Source organism: Carcharhinus amblyrhynchos, chromosome 1, assembly GCF_965287045.1.
Source record: "Carcharhinus amblyrhynchos chromosome 1, sCarAmb.v2.hapA, whole genome shotgun sequence".
Taxonomy (NCBI): Eukaryota; Metazoa; Chordata; class Chondrichthyes; order Carcharhiniformes; family Carcharhinidae; genus Carcharhinus; species Carcharhinus amblyrhynchos.
In genome coordinates, this window is record NC_137324.1 from 10,040,713 (window position 1) to 10,067,743 (window position 27,031).

The 27,031-nt window shown below is 42.8% G+C and overlaps 1 protein-coding gene across 1 annotated transcript in view; it reads right to left on the reverse strand.

The window, feature by feature from the left end:
* Positions 1 to 1,891: 1,891 nt before the first annotated feature.
* LOC145345594 (nucleophosmin-like) overlaps positions 1,892 to 27,031 on the reverse strand; it is a 96,148-nt gene continuing 71,008 nt past the window's right edge. Inside the window, exons 8-10 of the mRNA XM_080193459.1 lie at positions 11,133 to 11,243; positions 10,600 to 10,674; positions 1,892 to 9,006 (exon numbers count right to left, since the gene is read on the reverse strand). Coding sequence (XP_080049585.1) covers positions 8,956 to 9,006; positions 10,600 to 10,674; positions 11,133 to 11,243 — 237 coding nt within the window. The 3' untranslated portion in view covers positions 1,892 to 8,955. The remainder of the gene's footprint in view (positions 9,007 to 10,599; positions 10,675 to 11,132; positions 11,244 to 27,031) is intronic.

Genomic DNA, 27,031 nt, shown 5'->3' on the forward strand with positions numbered 1-27,031 from the left:
TTTGGTCCTTAATTATGCTGGTTGCTTTGCCAAGGCAGCAGGAAGTGTAGACAGAGTCAATGGGTGGACGGCTGGTTTGCGTAATGAATTGGACTACATTCACAGCCTTTTGTTGCTTCTTGCAATTGTGGGCTAAGCAGGAGCTATACCAAGCTGTGATACAGCCAGAAAGAATGCTTTCAATATGTCTGTAAAAGTAAGTGAAAGTCATAGCTGACATGCCAAATTTCCTTAGTCTTCTGAGAAAGTAGAGACATTGGTGGGCTTTCTTAATATAGTGTCAACATGGAGGGACCAGGACAGATTGTTGGTGATCTGGATACTTAAAAACTTGAAGCTCTCAATGCTTTCTACTTCATCCCCATTGATGTTGGCAGGGGCATGTTATCCTCTATGTTTCCTGAAGTCAATGACAATCTCTTTCATTTTGTTGACATTAAGAAAGAGATTATTATCTCCACACCAGTTCTCGAGATTCTCTATCTCACTCCCGTACCCTGTCTCTTCATTGTTTGAGATCCCACCCACTGTGGTGGTGTTGTCAGCAAACTTGAAAGCCGAGTTGGAGGGGAATTTGGCCACACAGTCATCGGTGTATACGCCTACCAGCACATCTTTTGGACTGTGGGAGGAAACTGGAGCACCCAGTTAAAACCCACATGGACATGGGGAGAAAGTGCAAACGTCACAGTGACCTGAGCTGGGAGTCGAACCCGGATCCCTGGCGCTGAGAGGAAGCAGTGCTAACCACTTATGTTCTAAGATCAATGACGTGAAAACTTTGGTTTCCACCTCCACATTGAAAGCCAGCTTGCGCATCAGCAACTTCATCCTCATCTTTGTTTTGGATCTGTTCCAGGATGAAGCAGAACAATACTTTACAAGCCTGGAAGAACAAAGTAATTGTTCCTTAATTTGTGCGTGGTTTCAACTTACCTTTCTTTGGAAGAACAGTGAAGGTATAATCAGTCCACTTCCCCAACAAATTGTCTAGCTTTCACCAGGCTACAAACATTCGGTACATCCTGCCCACTACCCACTCTCTTTCAATCTTAAGTAGCTCTGCTGATATATAACCCTGGCCTATGGCTTTACAGCTGGCCATCTGATGAGTGGCTCGTTGTACCTCAGCTTGAGGTGAATTATGTTCAACTTGGCCTTAAATTCAGTCTATCGTCCTTGTAAAGGTACTCAATATTCACACTATCATGTAGCAAAAAAAAGAACAGCTGACATTATACAGTGCATAAGAAACCAGACACCACACTTTGCACCTTGTTCAATAGAGTACCTATAGTACAACAGAAGCCAAGATGGAGTTTCACACCTCATTCACTTCTCTATTGAGACTTGATGAAGTGTTCTAAAAGTTCATTCACTGGGTGACTTCCAGCTTTAATGACATTACTCATTAAGCCCCGTTGAACTCAAAGTTAAAAACTGCTGAATTCATAGAACAATCTCTGGGGGAACAGAAATCAACTGGTTTTACATTCCCTGGGCACACTGCTGATGGAAATCCTATGAAGGCTACCTGTGATTGACAAGATTTGGTCCCAAGGCCGTGACAGAGGGAAAAAGAGGCAGAGTTCGATACATAATGTGGCCTTAGGCAAAACTGACTCTCAGGCACAAGCACAGAAATAGGCCCCTGTGAGAAGAATGTTCAAGTCCAACAGTGGCATCTGCTACCAAATAAACCTGTTAGACTGTAACCTGATGTTGTGAGACTTCTTACTGTGTTTACCCCAGTCCAAGGCCGGTATCTCCACATCAGAAAAATGTTCCAAAGGAGTTAAAATTGCATAGATAACTCTACAATATTCATTCTACTCTGAACATATTTTAGGCTGATGTGTGACTGCATAAACAGAAATGAACACATTCTAAGTAAGCAAGTTTGTTCTTTATTCATTGAACCACAGAGGAATAAAACTTATTATCCTATTTACAAAGGTACCTTGCAATCAGACATGGAGCAGTGCATAAGGGTAAAATCATTCACAGCCGTGACAGCCAGCACTATCAGAGAACCACATTCTTTTGGTTCTGTTGTTGGTTCTCCAGTCACAAACAGTAGTGTAATATTTGTTTCAACATAAACATTATATGGAGGGCTGAATGTCTCCATTTAACAGGTACTCTCAAGGCTCTTAGGCTAATCGGTTTTTACCAAATTGACACTATTTCTTCCCTGAATCTGACTGAGTAGGGTTCCATTCGTAGACATGCAGGGTAGAATAGGTGTTGGGTGATGCGGTGGCGCGGGCTCGTTGGGCCGAAGGGCCTGTTTCCCGTGCTGGGTTGTTCTTTGTTCTTTGTTACGCGTTACCGTGCCACAAATATTCGGTACATCCTATCTACTACTCATTCTCTTCCCATCTTAAGTAGCTCTGCCGGTATATAATTCTGGCCATTGGCTTTACAGCTGGCCATCTGATGAGTGGCTCATTGTAACCCACCTCGAATGTGGAACAGGCTCATGTTCAACTTAGCTTTAAATTCAGACTCACCATCATCCTTGTACAGGTACTCACAATACTTGACTCTCAGAACCTTGGAATAACTGGAGCACAGAGTGAGGCCATTTGGCCCATTGCACCTGAGCTGACTCTAGTTAGACCCAATTCCTGACTATTTCCATGTCTTTAAATAAATTGAAGGAGAAAAAAATTCATGTCAAGTCACCGCTGGAGGTTAGATGTGGCTTTGAGGAGATCCCGGAAACTGCACTGACAGAGGCACAAAATGACACCATCGGGATAATGCCAACATTATATGCCATGGTTGTTCTACTCTACAGTTGAAGGCATCTCCACAACCTTCAGCACAGGAGTCTGGAGGAAGGTTCTACCTTAACTGTTAATAATTCATTTTCATGCTACGAAGGGTACACATCCAAATTTTAGACGGTCTGTTCTTTCCCTTCAAAGATATGGATTTGACCTACTGCACGTTTTCAACTTTTTAGTTTTCCTTCTCTTACTGACAAACTGAGCCAATCTTCTGTTCTGGTCTTGATTTCAGATTTCCAGCTGTGACCTACCTTTTTACCCCCTTTTAATCACTCATGTTATGCTTGGCATTGAAGGTATTTAAATTATAGACAAGTAATTGTCAGTGAACAGACATATAAATGAAAGCCTAAAAAAAATCACAAAATACACAGTAACTGTAATGAAGCGGGTAGAATTAGGGACCTTGCGGTGAAGGATCCTCTTGCAGAGAGTGATCATTGTATGGTGGGAGTTTCTGGTGCAGATGGAGGAGGAGAAAGTGGGTTCCTGGACACACGTCCTTTGTTTGAACAGAGGGGAGTACGGTAGGATGAGAGAGGAATTGGCGAATGTTGACTGGGGGAGCGTGTTGGAAGGTAGGTCTGCTGAGGAGCAGTGAAGGATCTTTAAGGACGTCTTTCTTGGTGCTCAGCAGAAATTTATTCCGATGGTTAAAAAGGACCATAGGAGGAGAGGTAATAAGCCATGGACAATGTATGGTGTCGAAATTTGCTGATGACACCAAGATTGGTGGAACGGCAAATTGCGCGGAGGGTGTGGAGAGTCTGCAGAAGGATCTAGATAGGCTGGGCGAATGGGCCAGGAAATGGCAAATGGGATTTAATGTTGGCAAGTGCGAGATGGTCCACTTTGGTAGGAATAATGGTAGGAAGGACTATTACTTACGGGGCGAAAAACTGCAGCAGGCGACGATGCAGAGGGACCTCGGGGTCCTTGTGCATGAGTCGCAAAATCCCAGCCTGCAGGTGCAGCAGGTGGTCAGGAAGACTAATGGGATGCTGGCCTTCATAGCGAGGGGGATTGAATATAAAAGTAGAGAGGTCTTGCTGCGGCTGTATAGGGCATTGGTGAGGCCGCAGCTGGAGTACTGTGTGCAGTTTTGGTCGCCGTACTTACGCAAGGATATTTTGGCCTTGGAGGGAGTGCAGAGGAGGTTTACTAGGCTGATGCCGGAGTTGAGCTATGAGGAGAGGCTGAATAAACTAGGCTTGTACTCGTTAGAGTTTAGAAGAATGAGGGGAGATCTCATTGAGATGTATAAGATGATGAATGGGATGGATAGGATAGAGGTGGAGAGGCTCTTTCCGCTCAGAAAGGACAGTAGGACTAAGGGGCACAGCCTCAAGATAAAGGGGGGGTGGTTTAGAACAGAGTTGAGGAGGAACTTCTTCACTCAAAGGGTGGTGAATCTCTGGAATTCTCTGCCCGTTGAGGTGGTGGAGGCTGCCTCGCTAAATATTTTTAAGACGCGGGTTGATGGGTTTTTGATAAGCGAGGGGATTAAGGGTTATGGGGAGAGGGCGGGAATGTGGAACTGAGACACGACAGATCAGCCATGATCTTATTGAATGGCGGGGCAGGCTTGAAGGGCTGGATGGCCTACTCCTGCTCCTATTTCTTATGTTCTTATGTTAACTCCTTCCATAGCCCTAAAGAGAAGAGCAATAATTTGGGAATAACTCAAACAGGAAAGTATTAGAATTGGGACAAGTCAAAGTGGTTGTAAACATTTTCACTTCATGCCCCTTAATTATAGATTTTTCTGGAGTCCACTTTAATGTCTTTTCACCAACTAGCTAATTTGGTCTTTTACAGTCAGTTATCTCACTTCTTCTTTGCATATTAATAGCCTGTGAATACTTTTTGTGTGAAAAAAAATTGAAATTAATTTGATAGCTTTTTCAAGGTGCTGGCATAGAAATGCTGGGATGAATGGTCTTGTGATTCTATGAGAAAAACGGAGGGATATTTCACCAGTGGTTCGATTTTAACTTTATAGATCCATCTAATACAATGGTAGAACAGATCAAGTGGATGAATGCGCTACTTCCATTCCTACACTCCAGTTCCTACTGATCAGATTTAAATATCAGAGGAGCAGCTCTCTGGCACACATGTCCTTGCATTAGGATGAGGCTGCTGGAGAAGGAAATCCTTCTTTCCGCTGGATTGTAGGCAGGGAAGCTCGTGTGATCTACTAGGCTTGGCTGCAATGCTATTATGCCCTCATGACCAAATTATGACCGCCAGCACTCAAATATCTAAGCTCAGACATGATGAGTGGCGATTTGGATGAGATATTAAGAGGCAAAGGGTGCCTGCAGAAACAAAGCCCCTAAAGGTCGGCCAATATGTTCAAAGAGAGAGGGGAAGAAAATGCGTCAGAGTTAACAACAGCAAAGAAAAAATATAAATAATTCTCACACCATATACAGCCTGAGCTCTTCAACAAAACGCACCAAAAATGGCCAACTATTTGCATTCTATGTTGGGAGTGTGCAGTTCACTAGAATACAGCTGAGACTTCAGGTGGAGATCTTCTAACCAACACCAAAAAGAGTCTTTCACTCCATTACTCTATAGTGAGAAGACAGTAACTTGCTGCATCTACTGAATTATTTCTTGGTTCTGTTACTATACACATCATAAAGGGAGCAGCTGCAAGATATGCTTTCTATGCAAAGGGAAAATAGAAGTGCATTAACACAGGTATCTATCGAAAATAGGTGACTGAAGAGAATTATTAAAGGATTGGAGGGAGAACAGGAAAATGGGATTGGGGTTGATTATTCCAATGTGAAGATGGTGGGCAGATGGATTGGAGATCCGGATTTCCCTTCCCTTGAACTCTCTATTATCAACATCATTATTCTCTACCTCTCTGAAAAGAACCAACTTAATAAAAGTGCCTTTCGCTATATCCTAAATTGCTGTATAACCAATCATAGACTCGAAGTTTGATTATTTTAGTGGTGTAAACAAATACAGAGGTTAAATTTCTCACAGCCCTGACCCAGCAAACTGCAGTAAGATAAATGACCAGGTAACCTGCTTCAGCAATACTGGTTCAGGAACAGATATTGGCCAGGGTTCTCCTGCTGTTCTCTAAACAGTGCCACGGGATCGCTCTATTTCTACCTGAGGGGGCAGCAACATAACTGCATTGTGGGATGCCGTTGCTCGTCACACCATTGCTATTACCTGCAATTCACTTAAGCACAACGACTGGCAGACAAAAATTTTGTATGGCAAAGATAGCACAGCAGTGACGTAGAAAGAAGAAAAGCGGCGAGCTTGAAATTAAACAAAAAAAAACTGAGAACATTAGAAACGTGCAGCAGACCTGTCAGAATTGGGGGAGAGGTCAATCGAAAGGGCAGAGATAGACTGCGACCCCACCCCCCACTTGTTTCTGAAACCCAATGGCCTCGATTCTCACTTATTTACGCTACACTGTTGGCTTTGAAACCTAATGATTTTTTCTGGACACATTCCTCACTCTAATGTTCTTCCCTATCAAAATCTTTCGAGAGGCTGCCTGGTAATTTGATCGTCGTCTTCGCTTTTTAAAAAGAAATGCTAATTCGAAGTAATTATTCTCAATAAAGTAAGAGGATTTACCATGCAAAAGCACAGTAATCAGACAAGCTTAACTACTCTTTGTCCTGGCATTAAGATGCCACACAGGCTGTCTCCAACTATTAAAGGAACGGTATCCTCAACATTACCCTATCCTCAAGGTTACTTTGAAAGAAAAATACTTATAGCTGAATCAAAAAACTGCTTCACTTGGTATGGAGTTGCTCAGTTGTAAACACCAGGATGGTCCAGGGTTCAATGCAATGGTCACTGCCAAGTCAGCTGATATCAGCTGCATAATAGGAGCACTACAGCCCCTATTTTAAGGTGCAGACTTCTGTGTCTGACAATTATGTGATAGTCCATGCCAAAAAAAAGTGTCCATGTGCAAAGCTCAGGTTAGGATAGGGGAAATTTGAGTTCCCCGTACGATGCCCCCTACAGTTGAACAGCCTATCAATGATACCATCCAGATGTAGAAATGAACATCCATTTGGAACAATCACTGAAGGGTTTTCAGTCTCTAGGAACAGTATCCTTTATTATCTTCAGGGAGAAGGGGATGAGAATGAAAGAAAAGGATGAAAACTCTCAATGACATTTAAAGTGGTACAATTCAAAACACAGAGGAGAATATCCCAGACGCCAGGCCTTTGACTGATTATGACTTTTGTTTCCACCCATCGCAGGAAGTATCAAAGGTGACGCAGACCCAATCCTCAATCAATAGGGGACCATTCGGCCCATTGAGTCTGCACCAACAACAATCCCATCCAGACCCTACACCCATATCCGTACTTTTTTTTGCCCGCTAATCCCTCTAACCTAAGCATCTCAGGACACTAAGGGGCAATATTAGTATGGCCAATCAACCTAACCCGTACATCTGTGGACTGTGGGAGGATGTTAGGGGTAAGTTTTTCACTCAGAGGGTGGTGAGTGAATGGAATCGGCTGCCGTCAGTGGTGGTGGAGGCGAACTCGCTGGGGTCTTTTAAAAGACTTCTGGATGAGTATATGGGGTTTTATGGGATTGGGGGTTATAGATAGGTGTTGATGTGATCGGCGCAACTCGTGGGCCGAAGGGCCTGTTTGTGCTGTAGTGTTCTATGTTCTAAACTGGAGAAAACCCACACAGACATGGGGAGAATATGCAGACTCCAAATAGACAGTGACCTGATGCTGGAATCGAACACAGGCCCCTGGCATTGAGGCAGCAGTGCTAACCAGGGTGGCTTGCAATAATATAGTGCTATTCGTGACCTCTATGAAAGCTATGTTCAGAAAGGAGTGCATCGGCTTCCCATCCACCTACTATCTTCCTGAAGCAGAAACACTGGCGTTTTCTCAAGGATAAAATATATTTGACAGGAGATCCTACAAGCTACTTTGTTTTTTGGGGAGAAAGTTCCAACTGTTCCGAGATGGCTAAAAATCCACTGTAAAAATCTCATCCACATCTTTTAAGGGTAGCCAGTTAACAGCAGGAACACGGGTCCTCCCCTGACCCCACAGTGAAGGCCATTTGTTGCAATCCAGCACAGATCGACCAAACCAACAGACCAGTTTCACAAATCTGGGGCTCAACCCTCTGCGCCACTCTGGGCCATCTAAAAGAATTGGGGTAACAGTTATATATAAAATTATAAAGACTTCCTCCCCATCATCATAAGGGCTGGTGGAGTTCTCAGAATCATAGAACCCTACAGTGCAGAAAGAGGCCCTTCAGCCCATCGAATCTGCACCGACCACAATCCCACTCAGGCCCTACATCCAAATCCATACATGTTTTACCCACTAATCCCTCTAACCTAAGCATCTCAGGACACTAAGGGACAATTTTAGTATGGCCAATCAACCTAACCCGTACATCTGTGGACTGTGGGAGGAAACCGGAGCACCTGGAGGAAACCCACGCAGACACAAGGAGAATGGCACATTCGGACAGTGACCCGAGCCGGGAATTGAACACAGGTCCCTGGAGCTGTGAAGCAGCAGTGCAAACCACTGTGCTACCGTGCTGCCCCGTTCTGAAGACATTAATTTTTAAAAAAAAGTTACTTGGACCTTTATCTTTGGTTCTGTGGATTTTATTGGCCGCTGCATTACATAACCAATGAGATTAAAAAGAAAGAAAACTCCCAAATACTGTACATCCGTAATGACAGTGCTGAAAATACACAGTAGGCATGTCAGCATTCACAGGAGAGAAAAAGGAGGTCAATGCTTTGGGATTAGATTCTTCTCCAAATGACTGAAATGTTATATTACCATATTACGCACACTACACACCTGCTGTATCTTTCCAGTGTTGTTGGGTTTCAAGTCGTTATGAATGGATGTGATCAAGGCAATTTTTTTTTTTAGAAAAGGATTGCGTGCAGGCTCGCTATCTACCCAACCTCATACTATGCTGTCATCCACCTTCTTAAAGCGAAAAACATTTCAGACTGTCAACTCGAAACAAAATGCGTTCAGAAGACCTGACAAGAAGATAAACAACTTTTAGGGAAAAGAAATTCCACCGACTGCTCCAAAAGATCCATTAGAAAAACCCATTGGCAGCTCCCAGGTGCCCTTCATTTGGTTTGCTTCAACGCCTGTCCCCAGACCCACAGTTCTCCAACCATCTGCAAGCAAAGAGAACGATGTTAAAGTAGAAACGCGTGCTACATCATCTTCCGCATTCACTGGTGTGAAGTACAGCACGTGACAGCAAACGCAGCCTGTTTCTAGACGGAGTTTGGCCACGGTAAAAATCTGCCCACAGCGTCCCCAAGATGTGTAGGTTAGATGGATCAGCCATGTAAATGTGAGGGGTTACAGGGATAAGGTGTGCGTGAGGGCAGAGGTCAGATGCTCTGTTCGAGAGTTGGTGCAAACTCAATGGCCTTCCTCTGCACTGTTGAGATTCTATGATTCTGAACTAGTGTCACTAAGAGCGGAGCTCAGAGATTAAGATGTTAACATGTCCAATCAGTGCACAGGAAATAGAGAGCAAATCGAATGCTGAGCTATAGAGGAGCCTACAGTGTAACTTGTGCTTAAACTGTACACCGTACTGTGGAGGTGCATCTTGAATTCTGCTTAGCTGTGTTGCAGAAAAAACAAGGTTGCTTTCTCATCACCAGGGTACTTGAGGGAGGAGAATAGACTGGAGAAATGTATTTGTTCCAAGCATGCAGAGATGAGTGAGTGGTGCCCATGTTTGAGCACATGATCACTGCTTCACTGTAGGATAAGGCGATACAGTTCTTTTGCGGGGTGGGGGGATGTGGTGGTGGTGGTGGTGTGATGAAAGACTGAGAGGTGAATCAATTGGGAAATGGTCCCTTCCACTAACATCTGTCAGTGATGGGACAGGGGAACTCTCTAGGTCAGCACCTGTCAGTGATGGGACGGGGGGAACTATGGGTCAGTAATGGGACAGGGGGATCTCTACGGGTCAGTACCCGTTAATGATGGGACTGGGGACACTCAATGGGTGATATCTAATGATAAGGTAAGTTATTTACCTACAGGAGGTATTTCATCGATGGGCAAAATTGTCTCCCCATTCCACCTTAAGGAACTGATTGCTACTGGAAATAAAAACACCAGCACCAATCTGGGACCTTGCTCACGTCCATTCTTTGCGTTAGACAAAACAATGGGCATTATTAGGCTCTCTAGCCTAATGAGAGGAGGCAGTATAATCAAATTGCTTTTTTTATTTGTTCATGGGACATGGGTGTCACTAACTGGCCAACATTTCTTGCCCATCCTTTGTTGCCCAAGGGAAATTGCGAGCCAACCACATTACTGTGGCTCTGGAGTCTCAAATAGGCCAGACTGGTAAGGATGGCAAATTTCCTTCTCGAAAGGATATTAGTGAACCAGATGGGCTTTTCCAACAATCAACAATGGTTTCATGGTCATCAGTAGATTCTTAATTCCAGATTTTTTTTAAATGAATTTAAATTCCACCATTTGCCATGGTGGGGTTTGAACCTGGGTCCCAAGGACATTAGCTGACGTTCTGGATTAATAGACTAGCGATAACACCACTCGGCCATTGCCTCCTCATTATGGTTTAGGAGTGTGGACGTGGGCTGACTTTCCCCTTGCTGAGGCCATGTTTGCTTCCCCTCCACTCTGTACCCTTACCATGATTAGCTAATACATAGGAATCCATGGTTACGATTTGGGACTCAAACTTTCATTCGAATGCTTCAGATACTCACTTTTACATCATCAAATCGTAATGTGCTTTTTATAAAGTTCTGAAACTTCTGTTCTGTCTTGGGTAGCGGCTGCCCCTAGGAAGTAAGAATACACCAGCTCAGTGTGGCCAAGTTTTCTTTACATTTTGCTGAATGACATGAGATTTGTATTAAAGTATAATCCGACAATATGTACTTAACAAGAAAAGGAGAAAGTTGCGTAGTGCATGTACGGGCAGGACACTCTGGGAGGGATGGTACAGTGAATGTGAGACAGTGTGCATGCATCGTGGGGACAGCATCAAAGTGAACCTGAGGAAGGAAGTGCAGAGAAAATGCGAAGAGAAATGCTGTCCAACATGAGACACGAGCATTATGGAAAATAATAGCAGATCTAACAACATCAGTGGAGAGAGAAAAGAGTTAACACTTCGGGGTTTTCCACCAACTTCTGTTTTCACTCCAGCTTTCCAACATCAAGAGTATTTGCTTTTATATGAAGGTTACTGATTTCCGCAATACAAATAACACATTTGAATAAAACAACTGGTTACCTTTTCAACCATGGTCTTCAGCCTGGCTTTTATTTCATCTACGGTGGGTGCTACCTTGATGGGTTTCGGTACCATTGATCTGTCATCTTGCTTTCCATTTTTATCTGGCGTCTGCCAAAGGAAGAGGTAAGTTGCATTGCTTTACTTCACATGGTTACAGATAAGCTACCATGCATTACTGTATTTCACTTTGTTCTTTTTGCTATCTGCTTTTCTAAATGCATCAGCCAGAACGTGCCAAATTTGTAACCGGCGACAATAAAACCGAAATCACAACTGAGCAATACAGTCATAGAGGTCTACAGCACAAAAGAAGATCCTTTGATCGATCGCTTATGCAACAATCAAAGACAAACCACCCAATTATTCTAATCCTTAGCATCCCATGCGCACGCCATTCATTGTGATCATCAAAATCAATATGCTGATTCCCCTTTCCCCATATCCTTAATCGCTTTAGCCCCAAGAGCTATATCTAATTCCTTCTTGAAATCATACAACATTCTGATCTCAACTACATTCTGTGGTAGTGAATTCCACACAATCACCACACTCTGGGTGAAGAAATTTCTCCTCAAACTATGACCCCTAGGTCTGAACTCTTCCAGCATTGGGAACATTCTTTCTGATTCTACCATTTAACTCTTAGAATTTTTTCTTACATTTCCTTGCAATTCCCTCTCACTCTTCTAAACTCTAATGAATACAATCCTAAACAACTTAATTTCTCCTCATACAACAGACCTGCCATCTGAGGAATCAGCCTGGTAAAGCTTCACTGTACTGCCTCCATAGCAAAGATATTCTCCCTCAGATAAGGGCACCAGAACAATACACAATACTCCAGGTGTGGCCTTACCAACACTCTCTACAATTGCAGTAAAACATCTCTATACTCAAGTCCTCGTGCTGCAAAGGCCAACATTACCATTTGCCTCCTTCACTACCTGCTGTACTTGCATGCTTACTTTCAGTGACTGATGCACAAGGACACCAAGGACCTCTGCATCACAAGTGCAAACCTAAATATTTCTTAAATGTTTCAGGCAGCGAGTTCCAGACTCCCACCACCTTTTGGGTGAAGTGTTTTTCCTTTCATCCCCTCGATATCTCTTGCTCCTTTACTTAAATCTACACCCCTGGTAATTGATCCCTCCACCAAGGGGAAAAGTTTCTTCCTGTCTATCTATGACCCTCATAATTTTATACATCTCAAGCACACCCCCCACCTCAATCTCCTCTGTTCCAAGGAAAACAGCCCCACTATATCCAATCTTTCTTCATAGCTAAAACTCTACAGCTCAGGCAACATTCTGGTGAATCCTCTGCACCCTTTCCTGTGCGATCATATCCCTCCTATAATGCTGATTCTAGAATTGCACACTATTTCCTAGCTGTGGTTTAATCAATGTTTTATATAGTTTCAGCATAACTACCTGTTCTAAAAACACTATGCCTCGACTAATAAAGGTAGATATACCATATGCCTTCTTAACCAATTTATCCACTTGTCCTGTTACCTTAAGGGACCAGTGTACATGCACACCAAGGTCTCTTAAGAGTATTGATAGGCAGAGGGATCTGGGCGTACAGGTACATAGCTCACTAAAAGTGGCAACGCCGGTGGAGAAGGCGGTCAAGAAGGCATACTTGCCTTCACTGGCCAGCACACTGAGTTTAAAAATTGGCCAATCATGTTGTAGCTTTACAGAATCTTAGTTAGGCCTCACTTGGAATATAATGTTCCAATTGTGGTCACTACCAGACGGACGTGGCGGCTTTGGAGAAGGTGTCTGGCATTAGTTATGAGGACAGGTTGGAGAAACTTGTTCTCACTGGAACGATGGAGGTTGAGGGGCAACCTGATAGAAGTCTACAAGATTATGAGGGGCATGGACAGAGTGGATAGTAAGCAGCTTTTTCCCTGGGTGGAAGAGTCAATTACTAGGGGGCATAGATTTAAGGTGTGAAGGGCAAAGAAATGTACGAGGCAATTTTTTTTTCCTTTACACAGAAAGTGGTGGGTGCCTGAAACTCGCTGCTGGTGGAGGTAGTGGAAACAGATATGATAGTGGCTTTTAAGAGGCGTCTTGATAAATATATGAATAGGATGGGAAAGGAGAGATATAGTGCCTGGAAGGGTAGGGGGTTTTAGTTCAGTCAGGCAGCATGGTCGGTGCAGGCTTGGATGGCCAAAGGGCCTGTTCCTGTGCTGTAATTTTCTTTGTCTTTCTCTGATCCTCAGTGCTTCCCCCAGGGTCTTGCCTCCCCTCATGTATTCTGTTTTGTTTGTCCTGCCTAGGTGCATCTCCTCACAGTTATCCAGATTAAATTCCATTTGCTACTGACCAGCCCATTTATATCTTCTTGTAATCTCAGGGAATCCTCTTCATAATTTACAACCGTACCAATTTTTATATTACCTATGACCTTATCGATCAAACCTTCTACATTCAAGTCTAAATAATTTATATAAACCACATACAGCCAGGGTTCCAACACTGACCCCTGTGGGACTCCACTGGATACTGTCTTCCAGTTCGAAAAACACCCCTCAACCATCGTTCTCTGCTTCCTGTCTCAGCCAATTCTGAATCCAGTTTGCCACATTTCCTTGGATCCCATGGGCTTCACTATCAGTCTCCCATATGGGACCTTGTCAAAATCATTGTTGAAGTCCAAGTAGACTACATCAAATGCATTACCCTCACTTACATACCTGATCACCTCTTCGAAAAATACAATCATGTTGCCCAGACGTGACCTCCCCATAATAAAACCACCCTGACTGTTCGAGATTAATCCCTACCTCTCCTAGTGCAGATTAATTTGATTTCTCAGAGTTGCTTCCACTAGTTTCCCACTACTGAAGTTAGACCGAGTGGCCTGCAGTTTTCTGCTTTATCCCTTCCTCCCTTTTTGAATAATGATACCACAGCCCAAAGATGTGCAGGTTAGGTGGACTGGCCATGCTAATTTGCCCCCTAGTGTCAAGGAGACTAGCTAGGGTAAATACATGGGGTTAGAGCCTGGATTATGTTTAGTGCAGACTCGATCAGCTGAATGGCCTGCTTCTGCACTGTAGGATTCTATGGTTGGCTGTCCTCTAGCCCTCTTATGTCTCCTGTAGTGAGATAAGAAACCCAGTCCCCACAACAGCAGCAATAATTCCTCTATTTGTCTTCACAGCCTATTTAAAGCTCCTCCACATTTTTTTGCAACCCTCAAAAAGACTGTCTTGATTATCAAGACAATTTTGAGGAAAGCTGTCTTCTTATATTTCTCAGAATCATACAGCGGTGATTCGGGACATCTTGAATGACCATAAGAAATAAAAGCTGGAACAGGTTCATGAGAATGGTCTCAGGGATGAGGTATTTCAATTTGAGAAGGAAGAGAGGATATTTGATAGAGGTGTTCAAAATCATGAAACACCTGAAGGAGTAAGTAGAGAGAGAAAGCGTTTCCTTTGGTAGAAGGGTCGAGAACGAGAGGATGCTCAATATTTTGTCATTCGCCTTAAATCAAGGACAATACAAGGAAAAGTTTTTTAAATACAGCAAAGGGTTAGGGTCTAGAATGCACAGAGTGATGGAGACTTTTTCTCATGGGAATTAGATAAATCCTATTCCCCCATCACCCCTGGGTTCAACGACTTACACTGGCTCCCGGTCATGCAATGTCCTGATTTTGAAATTCACATCCTTCATTTTCTCCCAAGTCCTTTCATAGCTTCCCTCCTCCCTATCCATGTGGTCTCCTCCAACAACACAATCCTCTTGAGATATCTGCAATCTTCTAATTCTGACTCCCTGTGAATTCCTAATAGTAATCACTCCATCATTGATGGGGCCTTTAGTTCTCTTGGCATTGAGCAATGGAATTCCCTCCTGACACCTCTCTTACTTACCTCCTTTTAGACATTCTCTCACTGACCAAGCTTTTGGTCACTTTATCTAATATCACCTCTTGCGATTTGGTGTCTTAATTTGTTTTACTATGCTCTTGTGAAGCAGCTTGTGATGTTGAAGTTTAAGTATATTCATTAGTATCACTGCAATGAAGTTATTGTGAAAATCAACTAATCGCCACACTAATGGCATTTGTTCAGGTACAGAGGGAGAATTTAGCATGGCCAGTGCACTCTACCATCACGTCTTTTCGGGCTGTGGGAGGAAAACCACACACGGGGAGAACGTACAGACAGTGACCCAAGCGGGACTCGAACCGGGTCCCTGACGTTGAAGCGCAGGAGTGCTAACCACTATGTCACCACGGCATCCCTGTTTCATTGCTAAAGGCACTTAAATACAAGATGCTGTAAACAGCCAAAGATGCACAGCATGGATCAAGGTATTCAAGATATTCTATTTGTTGCTGTTCATGTCAGGCAAGTCCCAGAAGCATGTAGTTTAGGGCACGTATTAGAAGTGGTCTTTGTATAGCATCAATTGCTTTCTATTTTATTAATTCTACCTTAGTCATTCCTCCTTCACCCCTTACTCTCTTAAGTTCCAAAGACAATGAAGTTCATAATTCTTCCTTTCCAGTGACTCTCAAGAGTTGAAATAAAAAAATTCAAAATTCCTTCTACTTTTTTTTTTAAGTATCTCAAGATTTTGGTGCTTACCTCCTGCCTTCCTGGTACAATCTACACCAGATCTCAAACTTGGTATCAATAAACTCTGACATACTCTGTGCTGCTCTTTTCAAGCCTTGCACTACTGCCCTCGAGCCCTTCATCTGAGTTTCTCCATAATAATTTATTGAAAGAAACACATTTATTACTTTTGGAGTTTTAGAAGCAAGTCTACAATTCATTGTGGCCTGTGTTATACCTGACCCAACAAAAACTCTCATCACTGGATGCAAGGAGACAAAAGGCATTCCATTCCCTAATATGGTCATCACTCACCTGAACGAGTGAATTAATGATGCTTTCCCTTTCAAAAAAAAACTAGAGTAATGGAGAGCCTTGAGAATGAACAACAAAAAAAATTCCAGTTGTAAATGAATGCATCACATCAATGTCTTCTTACATCAGTCAGATCAAAGGCAATGTTATTATAGGATACAGAAACCACATTCAAATCCCTTGGAAGCTGGCTTATGGCCAGAACGGTAGATTTTGATTCTTCAAAGAACTGCGACATGGACCGCTACATGACCAACAGAAATAGTTTTTTTTTGCTTTTCCATAGGGTTTCAAGCTCCTCGCAACACTCCCCTGCCTTTGTCTCTTCGGGATTCCACCACGTGGCAGATGATCTGTGGAAGGTCAAGGCTTTTTGGTTAAAAGTCTGCGGGCTGCTATCCCAGGATCCTGGCTGTTATGCACGGATTTCCTCTACTGCCACTGCCCCGCACCGACTGCGAGAGATACATGGGAGGGCTGTGTGGCTGCACAGTCATGTGTGTGCCGGGGTGGTGGTGGTGGTGGAGGAAGAGAAAAGGCATCTATTAGCCAATACTGCTGGAAACCTTGTTGCCAGGCCACAATCCCGATTGTTGTTTTTTGTGGGGGAGATCCAAACCGATGGTATGTTTAGATACGGGACCTACCTTTTATCTTTGAAAGGCTTCTATATTCATGATGCATCATCTTGAGGGTTAGGCCACGGGAAGGATGAAGAGTGAACTCTTTCTGAAAGTGGCTTCAAAAGTAGAGCGACACTGCTCTTCACAAGGCTGAAGAGAAACTCCAAACTAAAAAGTGGGTGCTTTTGGGCCATGGCTATTTTAACAAAGTAAGAAGTCTGGCAACACCAGGTTCAAGTCCAACCAATTTATTTGACAGTAGACTTACAAGCTTTCAGGGTTTGCCCAACGTCAGGTGAATTGAAGGGCAAACCCCGAAAGCTTGTCAGTCTACTATCAAATAAATTGGTTGGACTTGAACCTGGTGTTGCCGGACTTCTTACTGTGTTTACCTCAGTCCACCGCCGGCATCTCCACATCATGACTACTACTTTAACGAAACCATTCAACTCGATGCCTGCTCAGATTACAGCCAGTATCGTGTAAAATGTTTAAAAAAGCGACGTATTTAGCAAAGGGGGAGGCTCTCAGGTTCAGCGTACAAACAACTCAAAATTCCAGTCAATCTTAGAATTGCCAACTCACAGCTGTGTCATCTAAAAGCCAAACATATTACTCAAACTTAGGGCAGGGAAGATGCTCACAGCAGGGTTGTTGTGCTTGCCAATTCACATTGGGAAACACATCTGACTTGTGCCAGATTCCAAAGCAAAATGCAAGTTAACAGAAGCTCTAGACAGTGAGGGTAAAAAAAATACATGAAAGAGGAGGCAGGGCAAAGAGCAAAGAAAATTAACTAACTTGGTCAGATTTAAAAAAAATCATTCATGGGATGGGAGTGTGACTGGCAAGGCCAGCACTGATTACCTTTGAAAAGGTGTGAGATGCCTTGAATATAACAGAAAAGCTTGCTAGACGATTTCAGAGGGCAATTAGGAGTCAACCACATTGCTGTGGCCAGGCTTGGTAAAGACAACAAACATCTTTCCCCAAAGATAAAGCAGATCAGCTTTTTATGACAATCTGGATGTTACAGGATCACCATTACCAATGCCAGCTTTTTAATAGCAGACTTATTTAATCAAGTGAAGTTAAATTTGTCAGCTACTGTGCAGTGGGATTTTAAACCTAAATGCCCAGGCCCTGAATTACCAAAATTAAAGCAGGAAGTGCTGGAAACACGCAGATCTGTTGGCATCTGTGGAGAGAGAAACAGAGTTAATGTTATGAGTCCAAAGTTCCAAAGAAGCACGTAACTCGAAACGTTAACGCTGTTTCTCTCTCCACAGCTGCTGTCAGACCTGCTGAGTATTTACAACACCGTTTTTATTTCAGATTTCCTGCATCATGCAGTATTTTGCTTTTACTCCCCTGAACTATGAGCTCAGTTACAAAACCCCAATGCCACTATACCCCAATTAGTGTCCTTTAGAACATCTGCTTTGCCCAGGCATGGTGACAATTCTCAAAGTGCTGAGAGTATATACATGCCATGGCACCTCGAGTCCATTGGCATTCACTATTTGGGCCTGAGTGAATTACTGAAGAGTACTTAAGGGAACTTTTTTTTGATAACTCAGATGCTTTTTGAGCTTTTCATTATATCCCTATACAAGTGAAAAAACCTTTGCCTCCTTATTCTTCTCCAGTTGTTGTGCAGCCTTTGATACTGTTGACCACACCATCGGTGCCACCACACAATCAGTGGGACAGCACGGTAGTACAGTGGTTAGCACTGCAGCCTCACAGCTCTAGGGACCTGGGTTCAATTCCAGCCTTGGTTCACTGAGTGTGTGGAGTTTGCACATTCTTCCCATGTCTGCATGTGTTTCCTCTCAGTCTGAAGTTGTACAGGTAAGGTGCACTGGCCATGCTAAATTGCTCCTTAGTGTCCCAGGATGCGTAGGTTAGAGGGATTAGTGAGGTAAATACATGGGGGTTACAGGGCTAGGGTCAAGGTGGGATTGATATCGGTGCAAACTCGATGAGCCAAATGGTCTCTTTTGCACTGGAGAGTTTGTATGATTCTCTGATCCCTCTCCATTGTCATCCAGCTGGATGGGTCTGCTCTCACCTGATTCCAATTTTATTTATCTAATTTTAGCCAGAGAATCACATACAATGCTTTCTCTTCCTAGTTCCTCACCAGTATACCTCTAGTGCTCCCCCAAGGATCAATCCTTGGACCCTCTTTCTCATCCCTATCACACAGAGTTGTGGAGGTTAGGTCAATGAGCATAGTCAAGAAGAAATCAATTAAGATTCTGGAATGTAATGACAAAATCTATGGAAATAGTGGGCATAATTCAAAATCAGTCATGATCTGTTTGAATGGCGGAGCAAGTTTGATGGGCTGAGTGGCCTGCTGCTGCTCCCATTTGCTATATTTCTATCTGCATTCTGCTCCTCAGCAACATCTGAAGGCACCATGTTAGTTTTCAAATTGAGGCTGATCTCATCCAGCTTTACTTCTCATTTCTCCTCCACATCATCAGACTGCTTATCAGGCATCCAGCACTAGATGAACAGAAATTTCCTCCAATTAAATACTGGGAAGACTGAAGCCATCCTTTTCGGCCCCCGCTCCAACCTCCATTCTCTGGCTATTGACTCAATCCCCTCCCAGTTAAGAGTTTGAGATTAAACCAGACTGCTCTCAACCTTCTTGGCACATGATCTAGAAATGAACTTCTGACCTTATAGTTGAGCCATCACTAAAACCATCTACTTCCACCTCCATGACATCACCTGATTTCACCCATCTCAGTTTACCTGCTGCTAAATCCACATTTCTGCCTCTGTTATCTCTGGACTCAACTAATCCTGTGCATTCCTGGTGCTCTCCCACATCCCTCCATTCATAAACTTGAAGTTGTCTAAAACTCTGCTGCACACGTCTTAACTCTCAACAAATCCTAAACCTTATTATCTCACTGAACGACATTTTCCCCCCGAAATGCAACATCTTGATTTTCAAATTCATATTTCAAACCCCTCCCCAGCCTCACCCCTCTCAATCTCTAATACCTTCCAGCCCCACAACACTCCAAGATATCTGCACTCCTCTAGTCTGGCCTGTTTTGAATTGCTCCTTCGTTGGTGATTGCACTTTTAGTTGCCTGTAGTGGCTCAAATCTCAAAATGACAAGACGGAGTACAGGAAAAAGATCGAGAATCAGGTGAAATGGAGAGATAGAACATAGAACATAACAGCGCGGAACAGGCCCTTCGGCCCACAATGTCGCGCCGACCAGTCTTATTTCTAAAAAAAACATTGACCCACTAATCTAAACCAATCCCTTTTCGTCCATAAACCTATCCACCAATCTCTTAAACGCCCCCAAACTAGGCGCATTTACAACTGCAGCAGGCAGGGCATTCCAGTCCCTCACCACCCTGATGATAATAATCTCTCCCTTACTATCAGTAAAATAAAGGAGATAGTCATTGACTTCAGGAAAAGTAGTGGAGGACACACCCCTGCCTACATCAACTGTGATGAAGTGGAGATGGTCAAGAGTTTCAAGTCTCTAGGTGTTCGGATCACAGTAATCTGTCCCTTCATACAGATGCTATAGTTAAGAAAGCCCACCAATGCCTCTACTTTCTAAGAAGGCTAAGGAAATTCGGCATGTCCATGCCGACTCTCACCAATTTTTACAGGTGCACCATAGAAAGCATGGCTCCTGCTCTGACCAAGACTGGACAAAACTATAAAGGGTTGTGAACATAGCCCAGTCCAGCACACAGGCCAGTAAAGAGAAGAAAAAAAGGAAAAAAATATTGACTATCTTTTTTGTTTGTACACAGGCACAATGGCACACTCCAAACTTGAGCTGCAGAAAATTTTGCACTGTAATATGGCTGGCCTATTATATATTGCGATTGTGTGCTGGCTTGGCCACAGTTTCTGAAATGCCACATACTATTACAGTGGCTCTGAAAGGCAATCTTCCGCCCCCCCTGTAGCAAGACTAACCAGGCAGTCACGCTCTGATTAGTACATAGTTATTAAGGTAAGAGACATCTGAACACTGTGGTTTGGGAACTAAAGAAGCATTATTCCGCAATTTGTCTCGCATAATCATGCCAAACTTAATTACATGATGCGAGAGGTTGGAATTCATTTCATGTGGTAAAAGGCTAAATACTGTGATGTAAGCCCATGTAAGTAGTAATTCAATACAGTTGATTCTTGTTCAGCGAATACACCCCTGCTTGCCATGAAATATTTCTCTACTGCGAGAAACAAAATAGCTGACTTAACAAGGGATTTAAAAACTATAACACAAACTTGCGTGTATTGTAAAAAACATGACGTCTTCTTTGCTGCTAATCTGTTTTAGCTGCAATAAAAAAAAGTTCTATAAATAAATAACTGGGAATATGCCAAGGCCAGCAAAGGAGATGACAGATACTGCAGCTAAGTGGAAGATGGAATGCATGAATAGATGGCCTTCAATAAACTTCATGTGTTTGAAACAGTTCTGTAACCTGTTGCTGTTGAATGCACCAAATTGGCAATGGGGAGAACTTGGCAACAGCGGGGCAACTGTGCACGTACGAGACCAAAATCACATTGCTCAGAATGCTGTACTTGTACAGTCAGTGCAAGGTTGCATTTGTGGTTGCACTCATTGTCGTGACATTACCACCCAGGTTGGGGAGGTCCATAAAGACTGGCCTACAGTAGACACAATAGCCACCATTGAAAATTTTAAAAATTCTTGCTTTTTCAAGATTTTGCTGCCTTATCCTGTGGAGCAGTGAGGTTTTACAGCATAGTCCTTCATATTTGGGTTTATTTTGCCTACATTTGGTTTCATTTAGCTTGGTTGCTGATATCAGTTACATTGCATAAAATGGGGGCGGGGGGGGGGGGGGGGGGGGACTGAGGGAGGAATGAGAATTCCAACTAGTACTTCTGCTCTAAAGAAGGGTCATCCAGACTCGAAACATTGGCTCTATTCTCTCTCCACAGATGCTGTCAGACCTGTTGAGATTTTCCAGCATTTTCTGTTTTTGTTTCAGATTCCAGTAACTGTAATATTTTGCTTTTATCTTAAATTTGTTTATATTATTAGTGTTAGAAGTAGGCTTACATTAAAGCTGCAATGAGTTTACTGTGAAAATCCCCTGGTCACCATATTCCGGTGCCTGTTCGGGTACACTGAGGGAGAATTTAGCATGGCCAATACATCTAACCAGCACATCTTTTAGAATGCGGTAGAAAGCCGAAGTACTCAGAGGAAATCTACCAAGATATGGGGAGAACGTCCAGACGCCCCACGGACAGCGACCCAAGCCGGGAATCGAACCCAGGTCTCAGGCACTGTGAAGCAGCAGTGCTAACCACTGTGCCACCATCTCGCCCACATTTTGATCTTGCTAGACCTCCCAACCGAGTATGCACTGCATATGTTCTTGAGAAGCTATTCACTAATAGGATTTTAGGGGCCACTATACCTGATCACTTAGATGCAATGCCAATCAAATGTCACAAGACAGACTCCGAAGGACCCAGAATGTTACCAATCAACTAGACACGAGCAATAATTTGGGTCTGGTGAGTATCACCTATATCCCAAGAAAAGCTTTTAAAATATTGAAGAAATTGATGCCTTCAGGATATCAGGAGAAATAAAGCTGGCTGAAAGAATACTTGAGAAAATAAATTCCACATTAATCATAATAGTGATCGTGATCCAGTTAAAAGAATTTCTGAATAGGGTTTAGTGGCATATCTTTCAGGCAACACTTATGAGCATTACATTTTTGAGGATTTCTGATACTTGCCACTTTATAAACTAGAAAAGTTTTAGCATACCTAATCTTCAGTACTTTCTAAACCCCTTATAGGCTGGGATCATCTAAACCTTTTCACCGATCTTGGTATCCACATCTCCAGTCAGGGTTAGGGGATTGTGCATTCAAGGCTTCAATCCAACTAGCACACTTTCTTAGCCAATATGGTGATGGTGTGTTAATTGAGTGTAAAGGATTATTTCTGATGCCCTAGGCAATAGCCTTAATTACACAAAACAAAAATCTGCTCATCTATCTCACTGATACACAAGGACTAGGTGCAGGCAAGTCAGCCCCTCGAGCCTGTTCTGCCATTTAATACGATCATGACCGGTCTCACCTCAGACTCAACTTATCTGTACACCACAGCCCGTCAAACCCTCATTAATTAAAAATCTGTCCACCTTTTCCTTAAATTTACTGAAAGTCCCAGCATTCACCATGCTTTGGAGTAGTGAATTCCACAGACTCTCCACCCTTTGAGATAAGTAATTTCTCCTCATCTCTTTTAAATCTGCTACTCCTTATTCTAAAGCCACAACCTCTTGTCCTAGCTTGTCCCACAAGAGGAAACATCCTCTACTTTGTCAATCCCCCCCTCCCCATCCTGTATACCTCAATTAGATCTCCAGAGGTTAGGCCTAAACTGCCCATTTTCTTGTAAATCAAACCCCTCGACTCTGGATTCAATCTAGTGAATCTTCTCTGAATTGCCTCCATTGCAACCACATTTCTCTTCAAGGGGACCAAAACTGTATACAATATTCTAATACTTTGAACGGCATCAGCAACACTTCACAACTTTTATATTCTACTCCTGGAGCAGTCAATGCCAAGATTCCATTTATCTTCCTTACTCTCTGCTGTATCTGCAGACTAGTTTTCTGTGATTCATGCACAAGGACACCCCAATCCCTCTGCACTGAAGCACTCCAAAGCGTCTCTCCATTTAGAAAGTAATTTGCCTACCAAATAATTTTTCCTACCAAAATGGATAACCTCACATTTATCCACGTTAAACTTCATCTGCCAAATTTTGGCCCATTCACTTAATCTATCCAGATCCTTTCACAAATTTCTTATTTCATTATCGCAACTTACTATCCCACCTACTTTAGTGCAAATTTAGCTACGGTATCTACTTTGGTGTTTGTGGGCTCTTACTGTGCACATCTGGCTTTCACTGTTTGCCTACATTTACAAAACGTAATTAACTGATTGTGCAGTGAAATTTGGAAAGATGTGATGATGAGGCACACTGATCACTTCATGTTTTAAACGTGACTGCCTTCACAGCATCCAGGTCTTTTGTTCTGAAAGGGTGGATTTAGATCTATTTCTGTTTAACCTCGTTTGTCAAGAGATTTGATTAGTGGCTCAGTGTTATCCCGGCAGAGGATGCTGTAAACATTATGCATCTCAAGTAGGTGTGAAGCAGACAAAATTGAGAGATTGTGTTGATCTCAATTCCACCTTTGTTTGCCACTGAAATGCAGAAGATTAAGATTACATTCCACCTTGTTTATGAATCTGCATTGTGATGCAGACTGCCCAATTTCTCAATTAATTGTTGCAATTTGTATCGTGAACAAAGAAAAGCTTATGACAATGCTGTCAATCAGCACCTTTATGTCAACGGTTCCCAAACTTTTATAGTAAAGTTTATTTATTCATCACAAGTAAGGCTTACATTAACACTGCAATGAAGTTACTATGAAATTCCCCGAGTCACCACACTCCGGCGCCTTTGGTTCAGGTTAATGCACCTAACCAGCACATCTTTTAGACTGTGGGAAGGAACCGGAGTACCCAGAGGAAACCCACACAGACATGGGGAGAACATGCAGACTCCACACAGACAGTGACCCAAGCCAGAATCGAACCCAGGACCCTGGTGCTGCAAAGCAGCAGCGCTAACCACTGTGCTACGGTGCCACACCCTATACTACAGACAGGATTTTGAGGCACGCTTCCTATTTTCTCTGCTTTCTTCCATTACTAGGACTTCACTTTGAACTTCTCACAGATTTTTTTATAACCTCTCCCCGCCTCTCTCTCTCTCTCGTTTCTCCTGAGGTTTCATGCCCTTTGAGTTTTCAGTTTTTGTGAAAGTTCCAAGTCCCGTTGGTCATGTGCACGGGCCTGACCAACATAAAAAAATCTAAACCATGGATGTGTGGCTCTTTCTCAGCTGATGTACTCGCGGGATACTCTTCAGTGTCTTGGAGATGCCAGTCACAGAGCTAAATTAGTTTTAATTTAACTACGAGTTTTGAATCTTCGTGCTGTGGCACACTTGTTGGGAACCACTGCTTTAGATGCTCGGAGGTCTCTTCTTGTAGCCAGTCTCCTCTGGTTTGCACTCCATCAAAGAGAAGATTCTGCGAAGGAAGTGGCTACACGCAATGTGAGATAGAATGCAGCTATATAATTTGCTCTGTTATGTCATTTAAAACACCTTCTGAAGGTGTCAACAGCCTCAGTTTTTGGCTAACAAAAGTCATCACAAGTACAAATGCTAACTGCACTGCCTAAAGGAATCTTGCATCCAGTATCACAAGATCAGCTGCAGCTAGCAACACAAGGATCTGTACTCTTCAACGCTCAATATCACTTCTTGCTTGAAGCTGACTGCATTTAGGCTGCACAATTTTGAAAGTTTTCAATGGTGATCAGGTTACTTTCTAAAATAATAAAAAAAATTCATGCTATTATTTTTTTATCAGGAACACCAATCTTTTAAAAACAAATCTCAAACGTTATTGGATAATAGTCTTGTGGAGAATGTGCAACTAAACTCTGACAAAGACTCTGGGTCCAAATTTGGAGTTGCATCACAGAACTTGTTTCTAGGAATTGACTCCGTCCAATGAATATCACCTATTGCCCGACAGGTTCTGAACTCCAAGGATGGAACTGTGCAGCTTCTGTGTCCATAGTCATCTTGGGCATACCACATGAATGATCCTTGATCCATAGCAATATTGTTGCCTGAAGAGGATCTTCACCACTTGGACTGCAGCAGTTCAAAGTGGCAGTTCATCACCACTTTCTCAAGGGCAATTAGGGGTGTACAATAAATGCTGGCCAGCCAGTGAAGCCCACATCCTTTGAATTTTTTTTTTAAATCTCAGTCTTTCAGCATATCTTTCAATTCACTTTTCTCTCAGACTCGCCCGGTTTCTTTTTGAAAGCATATAAGCTATATGCTCCAACGTTTTCCTATGGCAGTAGTTCCACATTTGGTACATCAACTTGGTATGGTTCCTGCTCTACCCAAGACTGCAAGAAACTATAAAAGGTCTTGAATGTAGCCCAATTCATCACCAAACCAGCCTCCCATCCACTGATTCTTTCTACACTTGCTGCTGTCTTAGAAAAGCAGCCAGCATAATTAAGGATCCCACCTACCCCGGACATTCTCTTCCACCTTCTTCCGTCGGGAAGAAGATACAATAGTCTGAGGTCATATACGAACCGACTCAAGCACAGCTTCTTCCCACCTGCAAATCAGATTTTTGAATGGACCTACCTTGCATTAAGTTGCTCTTTCTCTAGACCCTAGCTATAATTATACACTACATTCTGCACTCTCTCGTTTCCTTCTCTATGAACAGTAAGCTTTGTCTGTATAGTGCACAAGAACCAATACTTTTTACTGTACTGTAATACATGTGACAATAAATCAAATCAAATCCACATTTTAATCACCGAATAAAGATACTTCTTCTTGTTTATCTGCTAGATTTATCAGTTAATATCTTGGTATTTATGGTCCCTAGTTTTGGAGTCTGCTGCACACATGCAAAGCCTCCTCTCAGCATCTATCCTGCCCAACCATTCATTATTTTAAAGACTACTCAAGTCTCCGCAAAGTCTTTTCTAAAGAAAATGTCTCAACCTATTCAATTTCTCCTGGTCATTGCAGCCTCTCAATTCTGGTATCATTCTTGGAAATCTTGTGTCAAGGTTCATGAGAAACCATTCACAACTCAATCTTGAATTTGGAGCAAGTCTGTATTGTAAAAATAGATGATGGAAGATGATGGCTTAAAAGGAAAGAGTGAGAGAAACAGTTTCCACAGCTAAAGTAGAGCATCCAAAAAAATCTCATTTCAATTAGCACTAGATTGAGTGTGCCGGTGATATTGAAGATTAAAAAGGAAGCTTTTTAAAAAAAGAAATCTATGGATATTTCTGGCAAGGGAAATCAAACATGTCCTGCAAAGAGGATAAGGGTTATGGGGAGAGGGCGGGAAAGTGGAACTGAGCCACGACAGATCAGCCATGATCTTACTGAATGGCGGGGCAGGCTCGAAGGGCTGGATGGCCTACTCCTGCTCCTGTTTCTTATGTTCTTATATTGAAAACTACTGATGCCATTCTTGGATATATTATTGACAACAGGGGAAAAATAAACATCTTGAAGTAAGACCATAACAGGGAAATACAGCCAAAGATGAAGGCAGAAGAAGATCGTGATCTTCTAGATAGCCCCTTCAGCAGGGTGATGTCAGAAAGCACTTCTTCACAAGTAGGTTAGAGGAAGTCAGGAA